Raw genomic sequence first — 20,805 nt, 5'->3', positions numbered from 1 at the left:
ATGAAGATTTTTCTGCATCTCTTCGCATCCTCACGGGATAAATCATGTACCGTCGAACGGCAGGAATGGCCACGAGACACCCGGCCTGATGTAGGTGGAAGGTAGCGAGCGAGTTATGAGGCACCATTCCGGCACTTTGTTGTAACACACACGCGATGAAAACAGCCCCATCAACACTGGCGCAGGCGGCTCGTTTTTTCTCGTCTTCCTTTTGCAGGTCCGTCTTTTTTTTTTCATTCCTTTCTTAAGGGAAAACAAATTTTCACACAGCTCGTTAAAGCCACCGAACTGCGTGCGAAATGAAAAGCACCCATCGGTTGGCTTTCGGTGAATTTCTTGTCCTTTTCTCCGTGCCGAGCCTTTCCCGAGCTTCCACCGTCCACGTGGACGCGGGATGGAAAAATAATGACATGAGGCAAAAAGTGTCGAGATCGCAAGAGAAATATGCTTTCTTTCGTTTCTCGTCAGGTCACACACCACCTCCCGGAGCGAGCCACGCCACGGCAATTCTATTTTCACGCTGCTTTCTCGAGCCCGTGAAAATCAATGTGCATATATTTAGCCCCAGCACCTTCACCCAACGGTCGGTTGAGCGAACGCCCTCATTGTACGGGTGTTGATGGAGCGTCCTGAAACCAGCTTGGCGCGAGCGCAACGAGTTGATGAAGCAGTAATCACGGCCACGTGGGTCATTGAAGATGAATGTGGTTCAATCGGGGGACGACAAATAAAATGAGAATCAGGTCGCTTCCCAAGCACCCAAATGACACACGACGTCGGTTTTGCACCGAGCACCGGATTCGGTTTCCGTTCGTGGGGGTGAAAGAGAGCCTGCCATCTCTTCCATCTCATCGCCATATAATCTACCAAATGGTCGCTTCCTTCAAATTCAACCCCAAATACCAGCGTCCTTTTGGGGGAGGGTTGCGACCAACGCAACGCAAGCAAGAAAAGCGCAGCAGCAAACAACAACAGCAACAGCAGCAGCAGCAGCAGCAAGAAAAACGCCCCATGGAAAACATTTATCTTTCCCGTTGCTCATTTCCGGGCGCCACAAGAAAATCTCTCTTACTTTCGAGCGGTTCGAAATTGATCTCCAGCGACAAAAACCTCACCGAAGCCCGGCGGCTAGTGGCAGTGGCCTTTCGGCAAAACGGCTCCATTGCCCACCCGGTAAGAGCGAGCCGGCTTCTTTTACGTGTGGACATAAGGTTTTACTACCGAGTGTCCAGTTTCAATTACTGCAGGCTGACCGGTAGTTGGCTGACCGGCCCGATAGCAACCCAAGCCATACTGCATCGTCTCCGCCCGGGCTCAACCTCTGAGCATCCTTTTTTTTTCTTCCCTTTTTTGCGGACACAGAAAAGCGAGGGTGGATCATGAAAGAACGAAAGGACGCGGTGGCTAATAAAATATCATCATCGCTGCGTCCTTGCAGCCGAGTGCCAAGAGCTACGAACCGCCACATGCGTTCACGACTGCTGGCAGGAGTTCTCGGAACTGTAGTTAAGCGACGCTTCAGCAGGCGAACGTCTTGTCGGCTGATTAAAATCGGATTGGCTTTGATTAATTATGAACCCTCCGGGGGGGGATCCGGTACATAAATTAATCAACATCCGGGGCAGCCCAACGAAGTGCGATACGTAGTTGTGCCACTGCAAGGACACGCCAGCGCATTATGCTGTTGGAAGCAAGTCCCCGAGGATTTGCGACCGGCATGCGACTAATTTCCATGCATAATTGTGTTCAACCCATTGAAACTTCTCTGCATGATGTTTTGTTGGTACATTCGTCACTTTTGCAACAGTTTTTCCATTGTTTACTGAGGAGTGATTATCCTTTTCTTTGTGCAGTAAGAAAAAAAAATCAATCTAATTTCAAAAGCACATCTGGTGATGAACGTTTTGAAGGCAATTTGAGTGGTTGATAATCTTATATTGCTTTTGAACATTATCCCACCATGCACCTATAAGGGGCTTCAGTTTAATGTTACTTTCATGAATATTCTATGACGCTTTCCGTCAACAAGCCTTTCATTACCGTAAAAGTGACATAACCTCGTTCAGTACCGATTAGCAATTATCGGATATCGTAAGCAGTTTTTTTTCTTCTCCATCCAGACCTCTTCCTTAAACTGCCATTAATCGAGCCCGCAAAATGCGCCATCTGGTTTCCAAAACCCGCACCGTTTGTCGCTCCGGTCGGGTGCACAAACCAAATGATGGATGGAAGGGCCGATGATTGATAGGGCACCTTCGACGAACTTGTTGCGAGAGTCGATGTTCGATTCGCCAGTACCGCCCCGACTTAATTTGTGGTTTTCTGCAGCTCAGCAAATGCCTGGTCACTGGCGGGAGCGTGTTAACCAGACCGATCCGTCACAACCATAACCGGAAGTGTGCTCCAGATCGTGCGGCAAAACGGTGCTAAGCTGGCTGGTCAGAAAAGGGCTAGACATTTCGTGGCCGCAGTCTTCACTGACGAACAAATCGACCGACCGCCAGCACCCAGAGCTGCACCCAGCTGTGCAAATATTGAACTTTTCAAAATGTTCCCTCAGCTTTGCACCATTTGCAGGGACGTTTTTCTGGTGCCACGCATTGTACGGCTTCGTCGCGGCCCGAACACGCTATTTGCGTTAGATAAGCGAAGCTGTTAGAGCGAACTTTACAGCACTGGATTAAGGGTTCGTCAAACTAAAGTACCATTTAGTCAGCGGGAAGCGCTGATTCAACACCGATTTAACGTCGACATAAAGCGATGCATGGATAATGAACGGGATAAATTGGGCCGCTAACGGTGCGTAAAAGTGGGTCTGTTTGAATAAATTTTGATTTTGACCATTTGATAATAATGACCATGAGTTTGAGCAATCAGTCCTCCTGCAACTACTACTGCAACTGGCTTTCTAACAAAAGTATACCCTTTTGTGCAGCACGATTATTAATTCAACGGTTTTCCATTACCTATGCAACGGGCTGAAGCTTTGCAGATTTTCCCAATATTCCTTATGTTTTGAACTTTCACGCGTAACGCCCCCTTTTATATTGCCATGGAAACCTGTCGCTTATAAAAAGGCCCACAAGATGGAGGCTTGAGCCATACAGTGCTGTACACACCGGTGAAACATGGGACGAATTTCTCTCGTCGTTCCATTTTCCGAACCCACGCAGGATAATGGCGCAAACGGTTCTACAAGAAGGGACCTTTTCCGCGTGCAGCGAAAGGTTATGAACATATTCGGTGTCTGGCCCGGGGATCATTTAGTACGTCGCTGGCCAACTACGTTGTTCTTTTCCTTCAATTTCTTTTCGCTCGGCATGTGTATTACGGGTGAGTTTCTGCATGGGCTCTACGCATTCCTGGATGGCAATCTATGTGAGGCCATCGAAAGTATCTGCCCAACCATAGCTCGAATGACTGGCTTCATACGATTGTTGTTCGTACTGTACAACGAGCGAAAAATCGAACGCATTCTCAGCACGCTCGACAAACTGGTGAATGGTAAGTGACATATTGTTGAATCGAATTCCATACAACTTTTTTGTTAAGAAAACGTGGAATTTCATTTCGTTCTCGTCATTACTTCGCATGCATCTCCAGAAGATCACCCGCGAGAAAACGAAACAACCAACCGATTGATGGCTCTGGGACACCGACTGGCAGCTGGTATTTTCATAGTTACTTGCTTTACTGCCGCGTTCTACGGGTTGGCACCATTTGTTACCATGGCTTACAACTGGTACCATGGGCAAAGACCACTCATCAAATTGCTACCGTTCAAGACTGTGCAAGTATTTCAGATGTTTCTGCTTCACACATCCTTTCACTAACACGTCCCGCCACTCTCTAGGTTGCCGTACGATACGCAAGTTACGTCGAGCTACATCCTCACGATATTATATCTAAACTACATCTCAGGACCTACGATAAGCATTCTCTCAGGCAGTGATGCACTGTTCAGTGGCATTTGTCTCTACGTTAGTGGTCAATTCATTGCTATACGGCACGAAGCTGAGGCTCTATCGGCTACAATAGCAATGTCGGCATCAAAAGCCACCAGTTCTGAGACGCAACGCATAAACCAAGACCTTAGACGTATGAACATACGACACCAACAAATCATAGACCTTGCGGCTCAGGTTCGCGATGCATTCGCGCCAAACATTTTGTTCATATATACCTGCTCTGCTATCACGATGGGTATCGTCTCTATGGCCGTATTCATCGTAAGTGAAAACACTTTTTACATTAAAGCATACGTATCCTTCTGCGTCTGTATGTCGGGAAGTTTTCCTCACATGTCATTTAATCTTGCATCTCCAGGTGGAGGGAATTTTAAGGGTCATTTATTTACCCTACACTATATCATTGGTTTTTCTGCTCTTTCTGTACGCATACAGCGGTACAGTCATTCGCGACTCGGTAATGCCGACCATCACACAACTTACCACATCGAGAACACGATATGCAGTGTGTTTCCATTTTCCAGAGCAAAGCACTACAAACGGCGGCGTACTGTTTTCCCTGGTATCGGTACAACCGCACAACACGCCATCTCGTTCAAATGATGATGATCAGAGCCAAATACGGATGTAATCTTGACGTTTTCTGCTTTGAGATATCATTGAGCAGCTTTTCCGTAGTGAGTATTAAATCGAGCTGATTTTGGGTGGCTTACTGCTCCACTAATTTTATTCGCTGCTGTTGTAGATCCTTCGAACGGCCGTGTCGTACATAACGTTGATGAAAACATTCGTTTAGTGCAAGCAACTATTACGCTTTGAAGGAACTATACAACAATTCAATGATCAACGTACTACGGAAAATTGAACATTGTTGTTAGTCGTATTTCCAAACGCTTTCGGAGTTTCGATAATTTTCAAAGCTTCTTCACCGTGCATGGCACATGCTCGACATAAAAGAGTTATCACATAAAACGAACCAACAAATAAGTGAGCTTTAGGGCATTTTTTCGTTCCTGCTTGGAGGTTTTGAATAAACGATACACACGCTTATCCTTAATGTTGGCAATCATACTGATAAAGCACAAATTGTCACAAATGATCTAGCAATTTATGCATTGGTTTTCATTTCCGTTCAATCGAAGCACGATTTCACCATCGGTTTGCTATCCAAATGGCTACCATTTTCCTTCTCATATACCGAAACAATCGCTCAGACCCTCTCAGCGACGAGCCTGGAATTGGTTTCCTCCAACTGGTCAGCGTATCATGCAACATCGCCATCAAGCTGTGGATCTGGTTTCCTGACAACGGCACCACGTAACTAGGATGCTATCTGTAGAAGCCCCCTGAATGAACACCTGCTGGTCCCGCTCCCAAAGCGAGATACGTGGAATGTGACGACTGTGAAACGGTTGCGCCTGCAGTAAATAAATTCCAGCGAAAACAGTCATCTCCCGCTGCGGCTCGAACGAAAAGAAAGTTTGCAATCGACCATGCAAATACCAGAGGTTTTCATGGAAAACGGTCATGGCTCAACTCCATCCTGCCAGGAAGTGGGTGAAAAATGCCCGAAATGGAAACATTACTGCCACTCAAAGCGGCGCGCGTGGCAGCGTGCTACATACTGTAGTTGGTCCAACTGACGAGAGACGACGCGCGATTATCACTGCGCGCCATGGTTACCGATTATGTGTGCTTCGATCGATTCCGGGCTAATTTGGACTTGCTTTCGGGTGTTTTTTTTTTTTTTGGGAAATTCCCGTTCCGTTACGGTGGGTTTTGGGAACGACATTGTCCGTCAGGTGACATTTTCTTCGGAAGATGAATGAAGCTGAACGAAGCTCATGCTGGAACGGCGATGGAATGCGCTGGAATGGAAAATCCGGCACACCGTAGCTCCGTCACTGGCATGCTTCTTTTGACGAGAAATTACTATGCGGCCTCTCGAACCGAACGCTAAGCACCACCACCGTTGACACCGTGCACGGATGCACGTTTTCCAGCACCACTGTCACGGTAAGAGAGAGCTATTTTTTTTGCCTCCGTACGATCGTATCATTTATAGTCCTGCCTTTCATCTCCCCGACCGGGTCAGCTGAGGATAACAGCACACCAGGCGGATGAAAGAACGCAGGAGCGCGAGAGTGAGAAAAATGCTAAAAATAAGCTCATCTAGTTGGCCGGGCGAACCTCCGACACACATTAGCATTGCACGCACCGCGCGCCGGAGGAGCCGTACAAAAGATTTTAATTATATGCCTTAATGAGTCTAATAAAAGCAGATAATTATCTATGCAAAATCATCGCGCTATGGCGCCAGCCTCGGCATGCCAGCACCGCCTGGGATCAGGCTGCAACCACTGTGTGTGTGTGTGTGTGTGTGTGTGTGTGTGTGTGTGTGTGTGTGCGTTGAGAGGTTTTCCACCATCTGTGGGCAGTATGTGGAAAACGAGATAACCGTAAAACGGGCAATCGGCATCGGCTTTGTACGGTTTTGCTTCACTTTTATCCGCTCGGCGCTTCGTTCGTGAATGGTTCCGTTGCAGCTGGGAAGGAGAAAAAGAAGGAGGAACGGGCCAGGACAATGCAGAGTCGTCATATTTTCCTTTTTCTCTTTTTTTTCTGTATGCCCCGCATAATTGGTGTGATTAGCGGGTTTTTTTTGTCCTCATTTATTCAATTTAACTGCAACTAATTTGCAGCTTGGAAGTGCACCATTTCAGTGGTAATGCAAAACACACGGGCGCTAAATCCTGCCGACTGCGTACATTCGTTTGAGCCATTTCTTGCACAAGACCAGCACCGAGTGCACGCTAATAAATAAATCTTTTCTGCCGCTAATTGAATCCTCAAGGATTGACTCTGGTTCGTCTGCAATTCCGCCACACGCCCAGGTATTATTTGATCAACGAAAGCCGAAGCGAAGCGCCGGAAGTGAGGCTTGATTTATGTTACCACGCTTAATCCTCCGTGTCGTGTTCCGTTCCACGCGACCGCCCCAAGAATCGCCCGTTCGTCGAAAGATTATTCACACCAATGCGCGGTGGCACGCGTCCTGCAGGATCACAAATAAAAATGCACCGCTCGTTCTCTCGGCTGCAGTGCCCGTCGTCCAGCGCGGACAATTACCGGATGCGGTGACCGATAATCTTTTGCCGCCATTTGTTCGGCACCGCTGAGCACCCGGCCGACATCTTAAGCTGCTCGGTGGTGCACCAGCTGTAATTCACTCCCCATCCTGCCACCAGTGCAGCGGCCAGTTGCAACCGAAAGGCGCCCGATTGGCTAAGACGATAATCCATCGGTAAGTTACGGCGCTACTTATGGGAAGGTCTGGAGCGCACAACATATTGCACGAGCACCCGAACCATGAGTCAGAAGTCGGAAACCCCCACCCAGCACCGGAGTGTGTAAATTGTTAATAGTGCCGTGATAAGTGGTGCCAGCCCGATCCTAATAGCGAGAAGCAGCCGGAAGCTAATGGAATGCACGCTTTTCCGAGCGGGATCGCTCCCACGGGGATGGTTTGGCGTCCAGGAAACGCCACCAGACAGGCCCGTTGTGCGTGCATTCCACTTCGAACCGGTGGACCGAATAAATATTTCATGTTTCCGTTAATCTCTTCCGTGGCCGAGTGTCACGGTGGTGGGCCCCCCATTCCCACACCAACGCATGTGGGCACACAAAGAGCCGACTGGCGTGGTGTTTGCGCGTTGGCCAGTATTTACCGAGCCGGCCATCAATCACACCGAACTGTGGACCAGGTGGCCGGGGATCTTTTGACTGCGCGCTGTCACCGGCCGTAACCGGCCGGCGGGTGGTCACTAGCAAAGGAGCAGCTCGGCAGCCCACCTGCCCACGTGCGCGAACGTCACGCCAATCGGGAGATCGCGGAACCGCGAAGAAGCTGACCGTCTGTACCGAGGCGTAACCGACACGACGCCGGAAGCACCCAGTCGGCAGGATCGGGCAAGATGATGAATTATGTTGACGTCCGGCCAGCGCCATCCTGGAAACAACAATCATAACTGAGCCGTAAAATGGATAAGGGAATAAATATTCATACCTGATTATCATATAAATAAATTCATAAATTCATCAAAACAGCTCGCTCGGACGCGGTCTAATGGGCACTCGGGCCCCCGTGTGTTCGTCGGAAGGTGTTCGATGCACGCAGAATGCAACAGCCCGGGAACATTGCGGATCGGTGCATGTTTCGAATGCGTGCGGACTGACATCGATACCGGGCTCGCATTTCCCGGCCACCGGTTGTTGCAAATCTGAAGTCCTGCCCGGTGGGAGGCAGTTGGTAATTTAATTAAGCGCACCCACGATGCGCCTTCTGTGAGGTGGCAAACGTTGGGTGATGTCCGACCGAGCATGTATCGTTGTTTGCTGGAAACGGTAAACAAATGGCTGAAACTAAGGACGAAACAACTTGCGTGTTGGGTCGAGAACACTTGTGTCCGAAATGAATCCGTTGGTCACCACGAGGGATGCTTTCTTTCGAATGAAAGCGGTAAGATCCTTGCCGAATCTAGGGCCAGAAACACTCGAGCCGATTCATGGCTCGTGTTTGGTTTTGGGTATTGCATTTCACACTAAAGTTTTACGGTGAGTGCGAGCTGTCACAAGTGCCAAGCTGCCCACTCTAACTCCTTCATTGGTGATGACGTCCCCTGATAATGCCACTCGTCCACAGTCCAGCATCTTTGAGCATTGGAAAATGAGCGCATTGCTCATACAGCAGAAAAAGAAGTGCAATACACTCCACACACACAGCTTATCGCTCTATATAGGATCTCCAACAGGCGAGATGAATCCATCCGGATGCCAAGCAACAACGATCCACCCCGAAGGGCAATAAAACCTACCCCGATTCCGGTGCGCGATTCCTTCTGCTGCATCAAACCGTAACTATCGTCAGCTTCAATCACGTCGTCCAAAAATTCTGCCATTTTCAATGGTCACCAGAGCGACCGTCACCGTCCAGTTAGGTGCGGCCCTTAGTCAGCCCCCCTTAGTCGGTCTACACTCGTTATCCTTTCCGTTATCGGATCGCTCGTCGGTGCTTCACCTCTTCCCGCCGGAAATGCGGGAACCGAGTCGACCGCACGATCTCGTCCCCACCCCAAAAGATGGGTAAAGTGATTTTAATTAATTTCATTATCACAGAATGAAACCTTCGGGACCGGCTGGGTGCTGGGTGACCGACGGATGCCGCACGAAAAGGTACGCATCCCCGGCATGATGGACAGCCGGATCTCTGAGGGCTTGAGACGTCCGCGAGCGAGAGAGAGAGAGAGAGAGAGCGAGAGAACAAAATTAGGAAATCCATCCGTGTCCCGCTGCCGGGCGGGAACTTTGCGTAAGTAAATAGATACATCAGCGACATTGCTCCGGTTTCGAGGAATCGCCTGCCCAACATCCGGGTCCGAGCTGCTGCGTGTGCGGTGCGTTTTACGGTAGTGGTTCTTTTTTAATTAAAACTTCCTGTAGCACCGGGCACCGCCGGGACGGTTCGGGCACTCGGGAAAACACGGTGAGATAAACCATTTTACAGCTCGACCGCCACCACCGAAGGTCACCTTTTGCCCTGTGGGACGGCACAATCGCATCGAGAGCGTTTGCGGTGCTAAAGCTTTAGCAACTCATCATTCACCACCGCGTGCACCGAGTTTTGTGATTAAAGGCGGGGAGAGAAAAACTAGACAATTTACTTTGTATCACTTGCAGCCATTTTGCTTTTAGTGATTCAATTTGCAGACACTTGCCCTGGTAATATCACAATTCCTAGAAAATACTCCTGATATGACATGAAGAGATTTTGGAGAGAGTGAAAACAAACTTAAGGAAAACGGCATTGATTTTAATAACAATCAAACAATCGCTACTAATTAATGCTTTTGCACAATCATTACGCGCTAAGCGAGCAAGATGAAATGGTTCACCGTCAACATGAGAAGACAAGCGGACGCCCATTTTGATTGGATCGCCCACCGAATTGCCATTATTTCTTCAACGACAACCAGCAGTGAATCAAATCCTGCGAATAACGCTGACGTTTCCATCGAGCCGTGCACTAAACGGCATTATTTTGCACAATAACGCCCGCGCGCTCCGGCAGCGTAGCTGGATGATGCAGATGATAAGCATGATTCAATTTGGCTGTTACTTTGTGTCCCCAGCCAAACAACGGAGGCTTCTCGCGTTCGCCCAACAGATGAAAGTTCTATAATTGAGACCAATGTAATTAGCAAACATTACCCGAGCCCGTTCGAGCTCTTAGCCGGCGAGATTTTTACGCCGTACCGACCGAATCGCATTGGCTACGCAAGTCGGGTACGCCCGAACCTCGGAGTCGAGTACTCGCCGATGATCCTCACTTCGACACAAAATTTCCTCCACCGATACGCCGTGCCCGAAGGCGACCGTGTTTAATATTCTGTGTCATCATATCTATTATATTTTAAAATCTAATTTACATATTACCACACCAGTCACCGGCAGCCCACACGCAACCGGCTGGAGAAGCTGGTCAACAGATGCCAGCAAGCAACCTGCGGGCGTTAGCCAATTGTGGCCTTGTTGAGGTTATGTTGCAAACGATCCTGCCCGGATGCTGCCTTCTGAAGACGCTGTGGTGAAGGACCAGAGGCGGAACCAATCTGACCTCTATGGCGACCGCTAGTCTCCTGGGGCAATTCACCACCGGCGCAGGTTAAGCTATAGCGCACCCGTCGCTTCTTCCGATTGCTCTCGCTCCGTTCCTGCCCGTAAAGACAGGATAACCGTGCGTGTGCTTGTCATACGACAGTCCGGTGAAGATTCTAGAGGGAAACTACCGAACAACTCTGGACTCCACGCCTGGTCTACAGATTCCCGGGACGTTGCGAACGGACGATATTGAAATTCCGCAATATTACTCCCGCCTGCGTCTAACTCCGTTCAGACGAAACTACGAAAAACAACGCCCCTGGAAGCATGCAGCGCTGTTGTGCATCATAATTTTCATTACATCGCTCGGCCAAACATCTTTCGGATGGGCGGTGAGGCGTTGTTGGCGCAAGCGGCATGCATTTATTATTGATTATGCGCAAGATTTTGGCTTGCAGTGCGGTTGCAGGCTAAGTTTCCTTCTACCACGGAGCAGCGAGCTTTAGTTTATGTTTACAAAATTGGTAACCGAAACCCGTTATTAGACGACAGGAATGCGAACGAGTTTGAATTGTGTTTGGCGTTTGCAAGCAGTAGCTAATGAAGCTGTGCTGTTATTTCCATGTTTATTCTTATTTGAATTCTTATTTTTTGTGCTGCTTTTTTTTATTTTACCATAACAATTATACGCTTTCAAATCCTTTTGCTGTACGAAATTCTCAAACAACAACAGAAGAGTTTTCTAAAGTTTGAAGTTCAGGCTGCCAAACAATCGATGTTTTTAAAGGCATATACGAAATTTACTAGTTGTGTTGCTAGTAGCTAATTTACTGTTGGGATTGATTTTAATCCGCCACGCCTACGGATGTCTCTAAAAATGCCGATGCTGGTGGCGCAAATGGTTTGACGATCTGGATACAGAAATTCACCCTCGAATAAGAAAATGATTTGAAACTCTTTTAAAGCGGTTTAAAGCGGTAATACAGGCATTTGAATTTAACGGATATCTGCAGTGGAATTGAACGGTCATTCGCGCATTGGTATGCTAATACTCATTCAATATAAACATTTTGATGTTTAATGTTCTTTTCTAATGTTTCGGTATAACTTTGAATTTAAATTTGAGCGTTTTGTAGTGCACATTGCCCGAGAACTGTTTACCTTATCTTTTCTACTACATCGTTACATAGCCGCGAGACAGCGCTGCACGAATTTGAACTGCGCCATCTTCAGTGAAAAAAGAGAGAGTGCTAGAGCTTTTTCCATCACAAGTACACTGATCCTAGTAGTGGTCATTTTATCGCAGGATTATTTAGTAAACGAGACATTGTGATTGGTGCTGAACCCAAGAGGACCGCATTTATCCTATCCGTAAGTTTGATTTGACGAGCGGGTTACCGTTCCACTACCAGTCCAACATGGATCCTAAAATCCCCTGCCGCCTGACTACTCCATACCCTTGCATGTTTAACAAAGTAACGTTGGTTTTAGTAGCAAAACGCAAATCCAACCGATAATTACCAGCAGGAATGGATTTTGGTGCGTATCGCTCCTTGAATTCTGCCGCTATTAAATAGGTCATGTTCTGCAAAGAATGAAACGGTTAGCGTGCTTATAGAAAAACATTATTTTCAAATTTTACCCCATGCGGACACGGACGCACAAGGGTGGGTAACATTTCTTTCATGACCATGTAGATGTAGTTATTGAAAGGATTGCTGTTCATCGGTTGGCGCATGTACTCGCACGCTTCCACTTTTCCATCCAACAGGAACGGCTGATACACCGTGTACTTGTAGTGCAGCTTAACATGTATCATTATGTAGTTAAGTATATGAGGTACATCAATATCAACGCGCATTAAAGTCAATTGATTACGTCTAAGGTACGCCCTGCATAGTTGTAAGGCTGTTTCTGGATATGGTGTATCGATGCACACTAGTCGCATGATTTGCAGAGTGTACGGGCGAGTATCGTTGCCCAGCTGATTTGAAGCGGTTAATTTTTTATTAAACACACAGGACAACACAAAAATCAACATCACATAAGGCGACATATTAACGAGTACTGCAAAGTCAGTAATCGTAGTGATACAAATTCGTGAAAACACGTTTGACTGTAAACTGTGGTTTTCTACTCTGTCCCATCATAGTTATATACATTTATTTGAGCCATATGCCTTCTGATTCAAGATAAACATAATGTCAAGATAAACTAATGGATTGTCTAGCAATAAAACAAAGAGCGTTTTGTTGAAACAAAGATACTTGTTTCTATTTAAACTATTTTTCAGCGTGCTATTAATTCGTTACGAGAACATTACACCAATATATGACAATTATACAAATGCAAATAAACTAAACTGTGCTATTTTTATTCTGAACTACTGTTTTATTTTCATAAATTATTACATCAATTAAGTGTATAAAATATAATAAATTTAATGATAGTTTGAAAAGCGTTACAAACTACGTTTCATTCTCAATTATATATCATTCTTCTCAATTGCTAACAATTGATATTGGTGATGTTTTATTTATTCATATATTTATGGAATTATCAAACAATACTTGTGATAATAGATTAGTATTGATTTGTAGAAATGTAACACACAAATTTTTATCTTACGTGCATTTTTTATAGATAATGTTCTTTGTTTTCTAGTGCCTACCATTCTAACATTGATCCGATGACTCCGCTACGGCGAACTGCAAAGTATGCCTCTACGCCATATACGAGCACCTTATCATGGGCGATAAACTTTACATCGAGTCTGTAGTCTCCGGCTGGTATGGACTTTGGACTGTAGCGCTCTTCCAGCCACCAGACAATGTTGTATGTTTTATTCTGGCATAAAAAAAATATCTTGAGACGAAGGCCGCTGAATTCCGGTCAATTATTTTATTTACCCCGTGAGGGCATGGAGTTGATAAATCAGGCACGGATTTTTGAAAAATTTCATAAATATAGTCCGTCAAAGGTATGATCGGGCGGTTCTTTATGTATTCGCAACCCTCCTGCTCCATATCGATCAGGAATGGCTGGTACTCTTTAAATTTGTAGTACAACTTCACTGTCACCCAAATGTAGTTCAGTACCTCAGGCACATTTACGGAAACGTTTAACACGGTGGGTTTGTTGCGCCGTAGCACTGTTTTGCAGTAATTTAGCGAGGTGCGTTTATAAGGCGTACCCACGCATAGATACTTGGTAATTTTGAACGTGTATGGTCGTGGCATAGTGGAACCACCAGGAAGTACCGTCTTATTGCCATTTTGGCAGCTCAAACTGTTCCATAAAGACAACACAAGTGTTATATGCAAAACATGTACTTTCATTATATGTTACAGTAAAACAAAGGGCTACGCCGTAAACTATTCGCAAAATCATGCACACTCATGAGTATATATAGGCGAAGACTCGCTTCAATCAAATCAACTAATGCTGGAATACCTCCAATCAAAAACTACAATTACACCGTAGATAGGAACAAAATTTCGTATTCGGATTTAATGGCTATGATCACAAAAAAACGATAACCGTTTCTCTTTAGGAAATATAACAAAATTCAAGCGTGCTTCGTAGCGGCTGTTGTGTCCATAATCATGAGTGTATATCAATAAATCCCATGCATTTTTTTTGGGAAACAAGATAATATTTAATTCATAAATAGATATCAATTATCATAGATAGTAGTCAGAGAAATCATAATTCGCCAAAAAATCAATTGATATATCAGTATAATGATTCCCGTTGATTCGTAATTTTAGTGTATACAATAATGGTTACGTTTACAATACATTACAACTAAGTTATTAGTTCTGAGACACACCAACTTAAGTTAAAAAAAATTTCAACAATGGTCATCATCATTAATTATTAACAATAATGTTATTATTATTTTTATATAGTAAAATCAAATGAAAAGCGTTAACATTAAACAATCGATGTACTATTGTTGAACATTCCCAGGAGTAGAGTAAATGACGTTAATTCCATCAACAAATATTTTATGTAATGTTGCAATGAAGTCGATTTAAAAGCACAACCTATAACTTTTACAATACAAATTTTGATCAATCTTTACAAACATCCTACACAACAATACAATGTACAATGTTCCAATGTCTCAGTCTTCTGCGATGACGAATTATGGAGCCTTACGCGTAAAACAGCACACAATTTTATAGATCCTATTCTGAGAATGTAAAACTGGATTTATGGTTTTTTAGAAGGATAATAGAGTTACCGATAATTACTTTCCACCTGCTAATAGGTGTACTACTCAAGTACTTGAGCCCTCCAATTTATAGTACAAACAACCCGTTACGCGGCTTAAAAGGTTTCGTCAGCTTTGGGCACAGTCCATATGAGTCAGTGGATGAACCACATTTTGACAAAACGCATGTTTGTGAACAGAATCGGGACTAAATTGTCCATATTTTACTAAGGCTGTGGTGTTACATGATCATAATCCAGCAAATTATTTAACATGCTATAACATTCGAAGCAAAATAAAACATTATCGAACATTACACCTTAAGTTATGCTAAACGCCGTTAGTATCGTTTTAATTAATCGTTTTATGCAACATCAACTTTATATCTAATCGATTTAATCACAGTTCTTTACAAAACGCTATAGGCTATAAAGTGTACGATCACTTTTTCACTGTAACCGTCCAATAACTATTAACCTGTTCTGTGTACCATACGTATACAGTGAATATTCAATAATAGTATACATGATAGTTAATATGTATTATCGAGTTTGTCTTGTTAAAAGATATTTGTTAACAATTTTCTGCATGTTCCTATTATCTTGCCAACGTATGGTTAGTCTTATATTTATGAATTAAATGTAAGGTGATGTCACTCGTTTTTCATTTATATAAATACATATTACATTTCATTCACATTCTTTTACATTCCCACAAACTCACCACTCAATCATAGATCCGATGATACCCTTTCGTCGTGCTATGATGTAGGTTTCGAATGCGAATGCCGTCACGTTATCGTGGAGCGAAAACGTTATGTCCAATCGATATTCTCCTGCGGGGACAGATCGAGGAGTATGCTTTTCCGGTAGCCACCAAACGAGTGTGTAAGTCCTATTCTGAATATCAATTTATTATTTGTTAGAAAAAAAAGCAATACCATTCATTTACTTACTCCATGAGGACAAAGTGACATTAGGCTTGGTGCAGTTTCCTGCATTATATCCTTCACATAAGTTACTACCGGATTGATGGGACGATTTTTTAGGTATTCACATGCTTCAAACACCGCATCGATCAAGAAGGGTTGGTATGTAGCAAACTTGTAGTACAATTTGACCACTACCCAACCGATGTACACCTCCTCTGGCACAGTGAGGGATACGTTGATCATGGTCGGTTGATTGCGACGTAAAATCGTTTTGCAATAATGTAGGTTACTTCTTTTATACGGTGCTCCGGTACAAACATATTTCGTTATTCTGAATGTGTACTGCTTTGTATTGTTCAGCCGAAGGAAGTTAGTTCGATTAATCATACTCGTTGCAGAATATGATAATGTTACTAACAGTGTAACAAAGCCTAGAAGTTTAATAGAGCACATGATATCTCCAATGTGGAAGAAAAAGTGACCGTTTTGCAATATCGTTAAGCTGACATGTTATACACATTTCAAATTGACTGATTTAAGATATGGCATCAAACGATCAGACATTTACAGAAACATTTATTCGACCTATAAACTACATCTCATTATACCACATGCATGAAATGAAAAAAATCAGGTTCAGACAATGTACAATCCACAATTGCTAATAATTTCAGCCACTAATTGATATTATATCAATTTATAATCGGATCTAATCGGTTTACTCCAACCCAATCCAATACGGATGTAGAATAATACGATATATATCTGTCACATTCTGTATCTGTCTGATGTCTGTTACTATTAGTACTAAACGCACCAGAAGATCGATGTCGTTTCATGATATAATTTATATCCTATTAGACAACTTAATGAATACGGTTTGTTGAGGAATATAAATATAGCACATGCTCAAGTGATACATCTGAACAATATCATCAATTTTCTTGCAAACCATTCGTGCTTTTTATAAATATCTTCATATAAGTAAAAACATCAATTGATTTTTTGAAAGAGTTTCATAGTCGCAAAATTATCATTCAATCATCGATCCTATGATACCCTTTCGTCGTACTAATATGTACGTTTCGAATGCAACTAAAGTCACGTTGTCCTGGAACGAAAGCTTTATGTCCAAGCGGTAGTTCCCCTCAGGGACAGATCGAGAAGTATGCTTTTTCGGAAGCCACCAGTGTGTAAGTTCTATTCTAAATATCAAACCATTATTTGTGAGAAAGAAAACAATGCTATACATTTACTTACTCCATGCTGACAAAGCGACATTAGACTTGGCGCAGTCTCTTGCATTATCTTCTTCACTTAAGTTACCACCGGATTACTGGGACGATTTCTCATGTACTCACATCCTTCGAACTCCGCATCGATCAAGAAGGGTTAGAACGTAGAAAACTTGTAGTACAACTGTAGTCCTTTGTGAAGCTAATAATCCTATCTGATTAACATGTGGAAAAATCAGTTTTATTTTATAAAAATTACCAAACATAAAAATCAAAAGTTGCTAGCCATTAACCCGCCAAGCTATTTACAGTAAAAAGCAGTGCAGCAACCTCATCCATAGCTAACAATTAAATACAACTAACACTTAATAACTTATATCATACCAACTTGATAATTGAATATTTTTCTAGTTTCTACATTGAAGAAACATTATTTATTAGTTTTCGAAAGAAATAAGTAGTTTAATTTTAATTACTCAACAAAAGGATAAATTAAATACATTATTTTAATGCTATTAAATGCACTATTTGTCTAGCAATAAAACAAAAAGCCTTTTGTTGAAACAAAAATACTTGTTTCTATTTAATCTATTTTTCAGCATGTTATTAATTCGTTACAAGAAAATTACACCAATATATGACAATTATACCAATGCAAATTAACTAAACTGAGCTATTTTTATTCTGAACTACTGTTTTATTTTCATAAATTATTACATCAATTAAGTGTATAAAATATAATAAATTTAATGATAGTTTGAAAAGCGTTACAAACTACGTTTCATTCTCAATTATATATCATTCTTCTCAATTGCTAACAATTGATATTGGTGATGTTTTATTTATTCATATATTTATGGAATTATCAAACAATACTTGTGATAATAGATTAGTATTGATTTGTAGAAATGTAACAAACAAATTTTTATCTTACGTGCATTTTTTTTAGATAATGTTCTTTGTTTTCTAGTGCCTACCATTCTAACATTGATCCGATGACTCCGCTACGGCGAACTGCAAAGTATGCCTCTACGCCATATACGAGCACCTTATCATGGGCGATAAACTTTACATCGAGTCTGTAGTCTCCGGCTGGTATGGACTTTGGACTGTAGCGCTCTTCCAGCCACCAGACAATGTTGTATGTTTTATTCTGGCATAAAAAAAATATCTTGAGACGAAGGCCGCTGAATTCCGGTCAATTATTTTATTTACCCCGTGAGGGCATGGAGTTGATAAATCAGGCACGGATTTTTGAAAAATTTCATAAATATAGTCCGTCAAAGGTATGATCGGGCGGTTCTTTATGTATTCGCAACCCTCCTGCTCCATATCGATCAGGAATGGCTGGTACTCTTTAAATTTGTAGTACAACTTCACTGTCACCCAAATGTAGTTCAGTACCTCAGGCACATTCACGGAAACGTTTAACACGGTGGGTTTGTTGCGCCGTAGCACTGTTTTGCAGTAATTTAGCGAGGTGCGTTTATAAGGCGTACCCACGCATAGATACTTGGTAATTTTGAACGTGTATGGTCGTGGCATAGTGGAACCACCAGGAAGTACCGTCTTATTGCCATTTTGGCAGCTCAAACTGTTCCATAAAGACAACACAAGTGTTATATGCAAAACATGTACTTTCATTATATGTTACTGTAAAACAAAGGTTTACGCCGTAAACTATTCGCAAAATCATGCACACTCATGAGTATATATAGGCGAAGACTCGCTTCAATCAAATCAACTAATGCTGGAATACCTCCAATCAAAAACTTCAATTACACCGTAGATAGGAACAAAATTTCGTATTCGGATGTAATGGCTATGATCACAAAAAAACGATAACCGTATCTATTTAGAAAATATAACAAAATTCAAGCGTGCTCCGTAACGGCTGTTGTATCCATAATCATGAGTGTATATCAATAAACCCCATGCATTATATTGGGAAACAAGATAATATTTAATTCATAAATAGATATCAATTATCATAGATAGTAGTCAGATAATTCTTAATTCGCCAAAAATTCAATTGATATATCAGTATAATGATTCCCGTTGATTCATAATTTTAGTGTATTGGAATAGTAGCTGTTTTTTATGCAATAATGGTTACTTTTACAATACATTACAACTAAGTTACTAGTTCTGAGACACACCGACTTATGTAAAAAAATGTTCAACAATGGTCATCATCATTAATCATTAACAATAATGTTATTATTATTTTTATATAGTAAAATCAAATGAAAAGCGTTAACATTAAACAATCGATGTACTATTGTTGAACATTCCCAGGAGTAGAGTAAATGACGTTAATTCCATCAACCATGACAAATATTTTATGTAATGTTGCAATGAGGTCGATTTAAAAGCACAACCTATAACTTTTACAATACTAATTTTGATCAATCTGTACAAACATCCTACACAACAATACAATGTCCCAAGCTCAGTCTTCTGCGATGACGAATTATGGAGCCTTTCGCGTCAGCACACAATTTTATAGATCCTATTCTGTGAATGTAAAACTGGATTTATGGTTTTTTAGAAGGATAATAGAGTTACCGATAATTACTTTCCACCTGTTAATAGGTGTACTACTCAAGTACTTGAGCCCTCGAATTTATAGTACAAACAACCCGTTACGCGGCTTAAAAGGTTTCGTCAGCTTTGGGCACAGTCCATATGAGTCAGTGGATGAACCACATTTTGACAAAACGCATGCTTGTGAACAGAATCGGGACTAAATTGTCCATATTTTACTGAGGCTGTTGTGTTACATGATCATAATCCAGCAAATTATTTAACATGCTATAACATTCAAAGCAAAATAAAACATTATCGAACATTACACCTAAAGTTATGCTAAACGCCGTTAGTATCGTTTTAATTAACCGTTTTATGCAACTTCAACTTTAAATCTAATCGATTTAATCACAGTTCTTTACAAAACGCTATAGGCTATAAAGTGTACGATCACTTTATCACTACAACCGTCCAATAACTATTAACCTATTCTGTGTACCGTACGTATACAGTGAATATTCAATAATACTATACATGATAGTTAATATGTATTATCGAGTTTGTCTTGTTAAAAGTTATTTGTTAACAATTTTCTGCATGTACCTGTTATCTTGCCAACGTATGGTTAGTCTTATATTTATGAATTAAATGTAAGGTGATGTCACTCGTTTTTCATTTATATAAATACATATTACATTTCATTCACATTCTTTTACATTCCCACAAACTCACCACTCAATCATAGATCCGATGATACCCTTTCGTCGTGCTATGATGTAGGTTTCGAATGCGAATGCCGTCACGTTATCGTGGAGCGAAAACGTTATGTCCAATCGATATTCTCCTGCGGGGACAGATCGAGGAGTATGCTTTTCCGGTAGCCACCAAACGAGTGTGTAAGTCCTATTCTGAATATCAATTCATTATTTGTTAGAAAAAAAAGCAATACCATTCATTTACTTACTCCATGAGGACAAAGTGACATTAGGCTTGGTGCAGTTTCCTGCATTATATCCTTCACATAAGTTACTACCGGATTGATGGGACGATTTTTTAGGTATTCACATGCTTCAAACACCGCATCGATCAAGAAGGGTTGGTATGTAGCAAACTTGTAGTACAATTTGACCACTACCCAACCGATGTACACCTCCTCTGGCACAGTGAGGGATACGTTGATCATGGTCGGTTTATTGCGACGTAAAATCGTTTTGCAATAGTTCAGGTAACTTCTTTTATACGGTGCTCCGGTACAAACATATTTCG

The 20,805-nt window shown here is 42.5% G+C and overlaps 1 protein-coding gene across 1 annotated transcript; it reads right to left on the bottom strand.

Moving 5' to 3' along the window:
* Positions 1–15,563: 15,563 nt before the first annotated feature.
* Positions 15,564–16,162, bottom strand: LOC128730876 (uncharacterized). Its single transcript, XM_053823966.1, has 2 exons — positions 15,800–16,162; positions 15,564–15,704 (listed from the first exon to the last, which is right to left on the bottom strand). Exons 1-2 carry the CDS (start codon positions 16,160–16,162, stop codon positions 15,564–15,566), a joined length of 504 nt encoding a protein of 167 aa, XP_053679941.1.
* Positions 16,163–20,805: the final 4,643 nt, after the last annotated feature.

This window comes from Anopheles nili, chromosome 2 (assembly GCF_943737925.1).
Source record: "Anopheles nili chromosome 2, idAnoNiliSN_F5_01, whole genome shotgun sequence".
In the NCBI taxonomy this organism is placed as follows: Eukaryota; Metazoa; Arthropoda; class Insecta; order Diptera; family Culicidae; genus Anopheles; species Anopheles nili.
This window is presented reverse-complemented; position numbering and strand designations above follow the sequence as displayed.

Excerpts from the sequence above, each read along its gene's own strand:
- LOC128730876 (XM_053823966.1), bottom strand. The coding sequence starts at position 16,162 with ATGATTAATCGAACTAACTTCCTTCGGCTGAACAATACAAAGCAGTAC. Across the intron at positions 15,705-15,799 it reads TGTCACTTTGTCCTCATGGA|CATACTCCTCGATCTGTCCC; the intron begins GTAAGTAAATGA and ends CTACCGGAAAAG.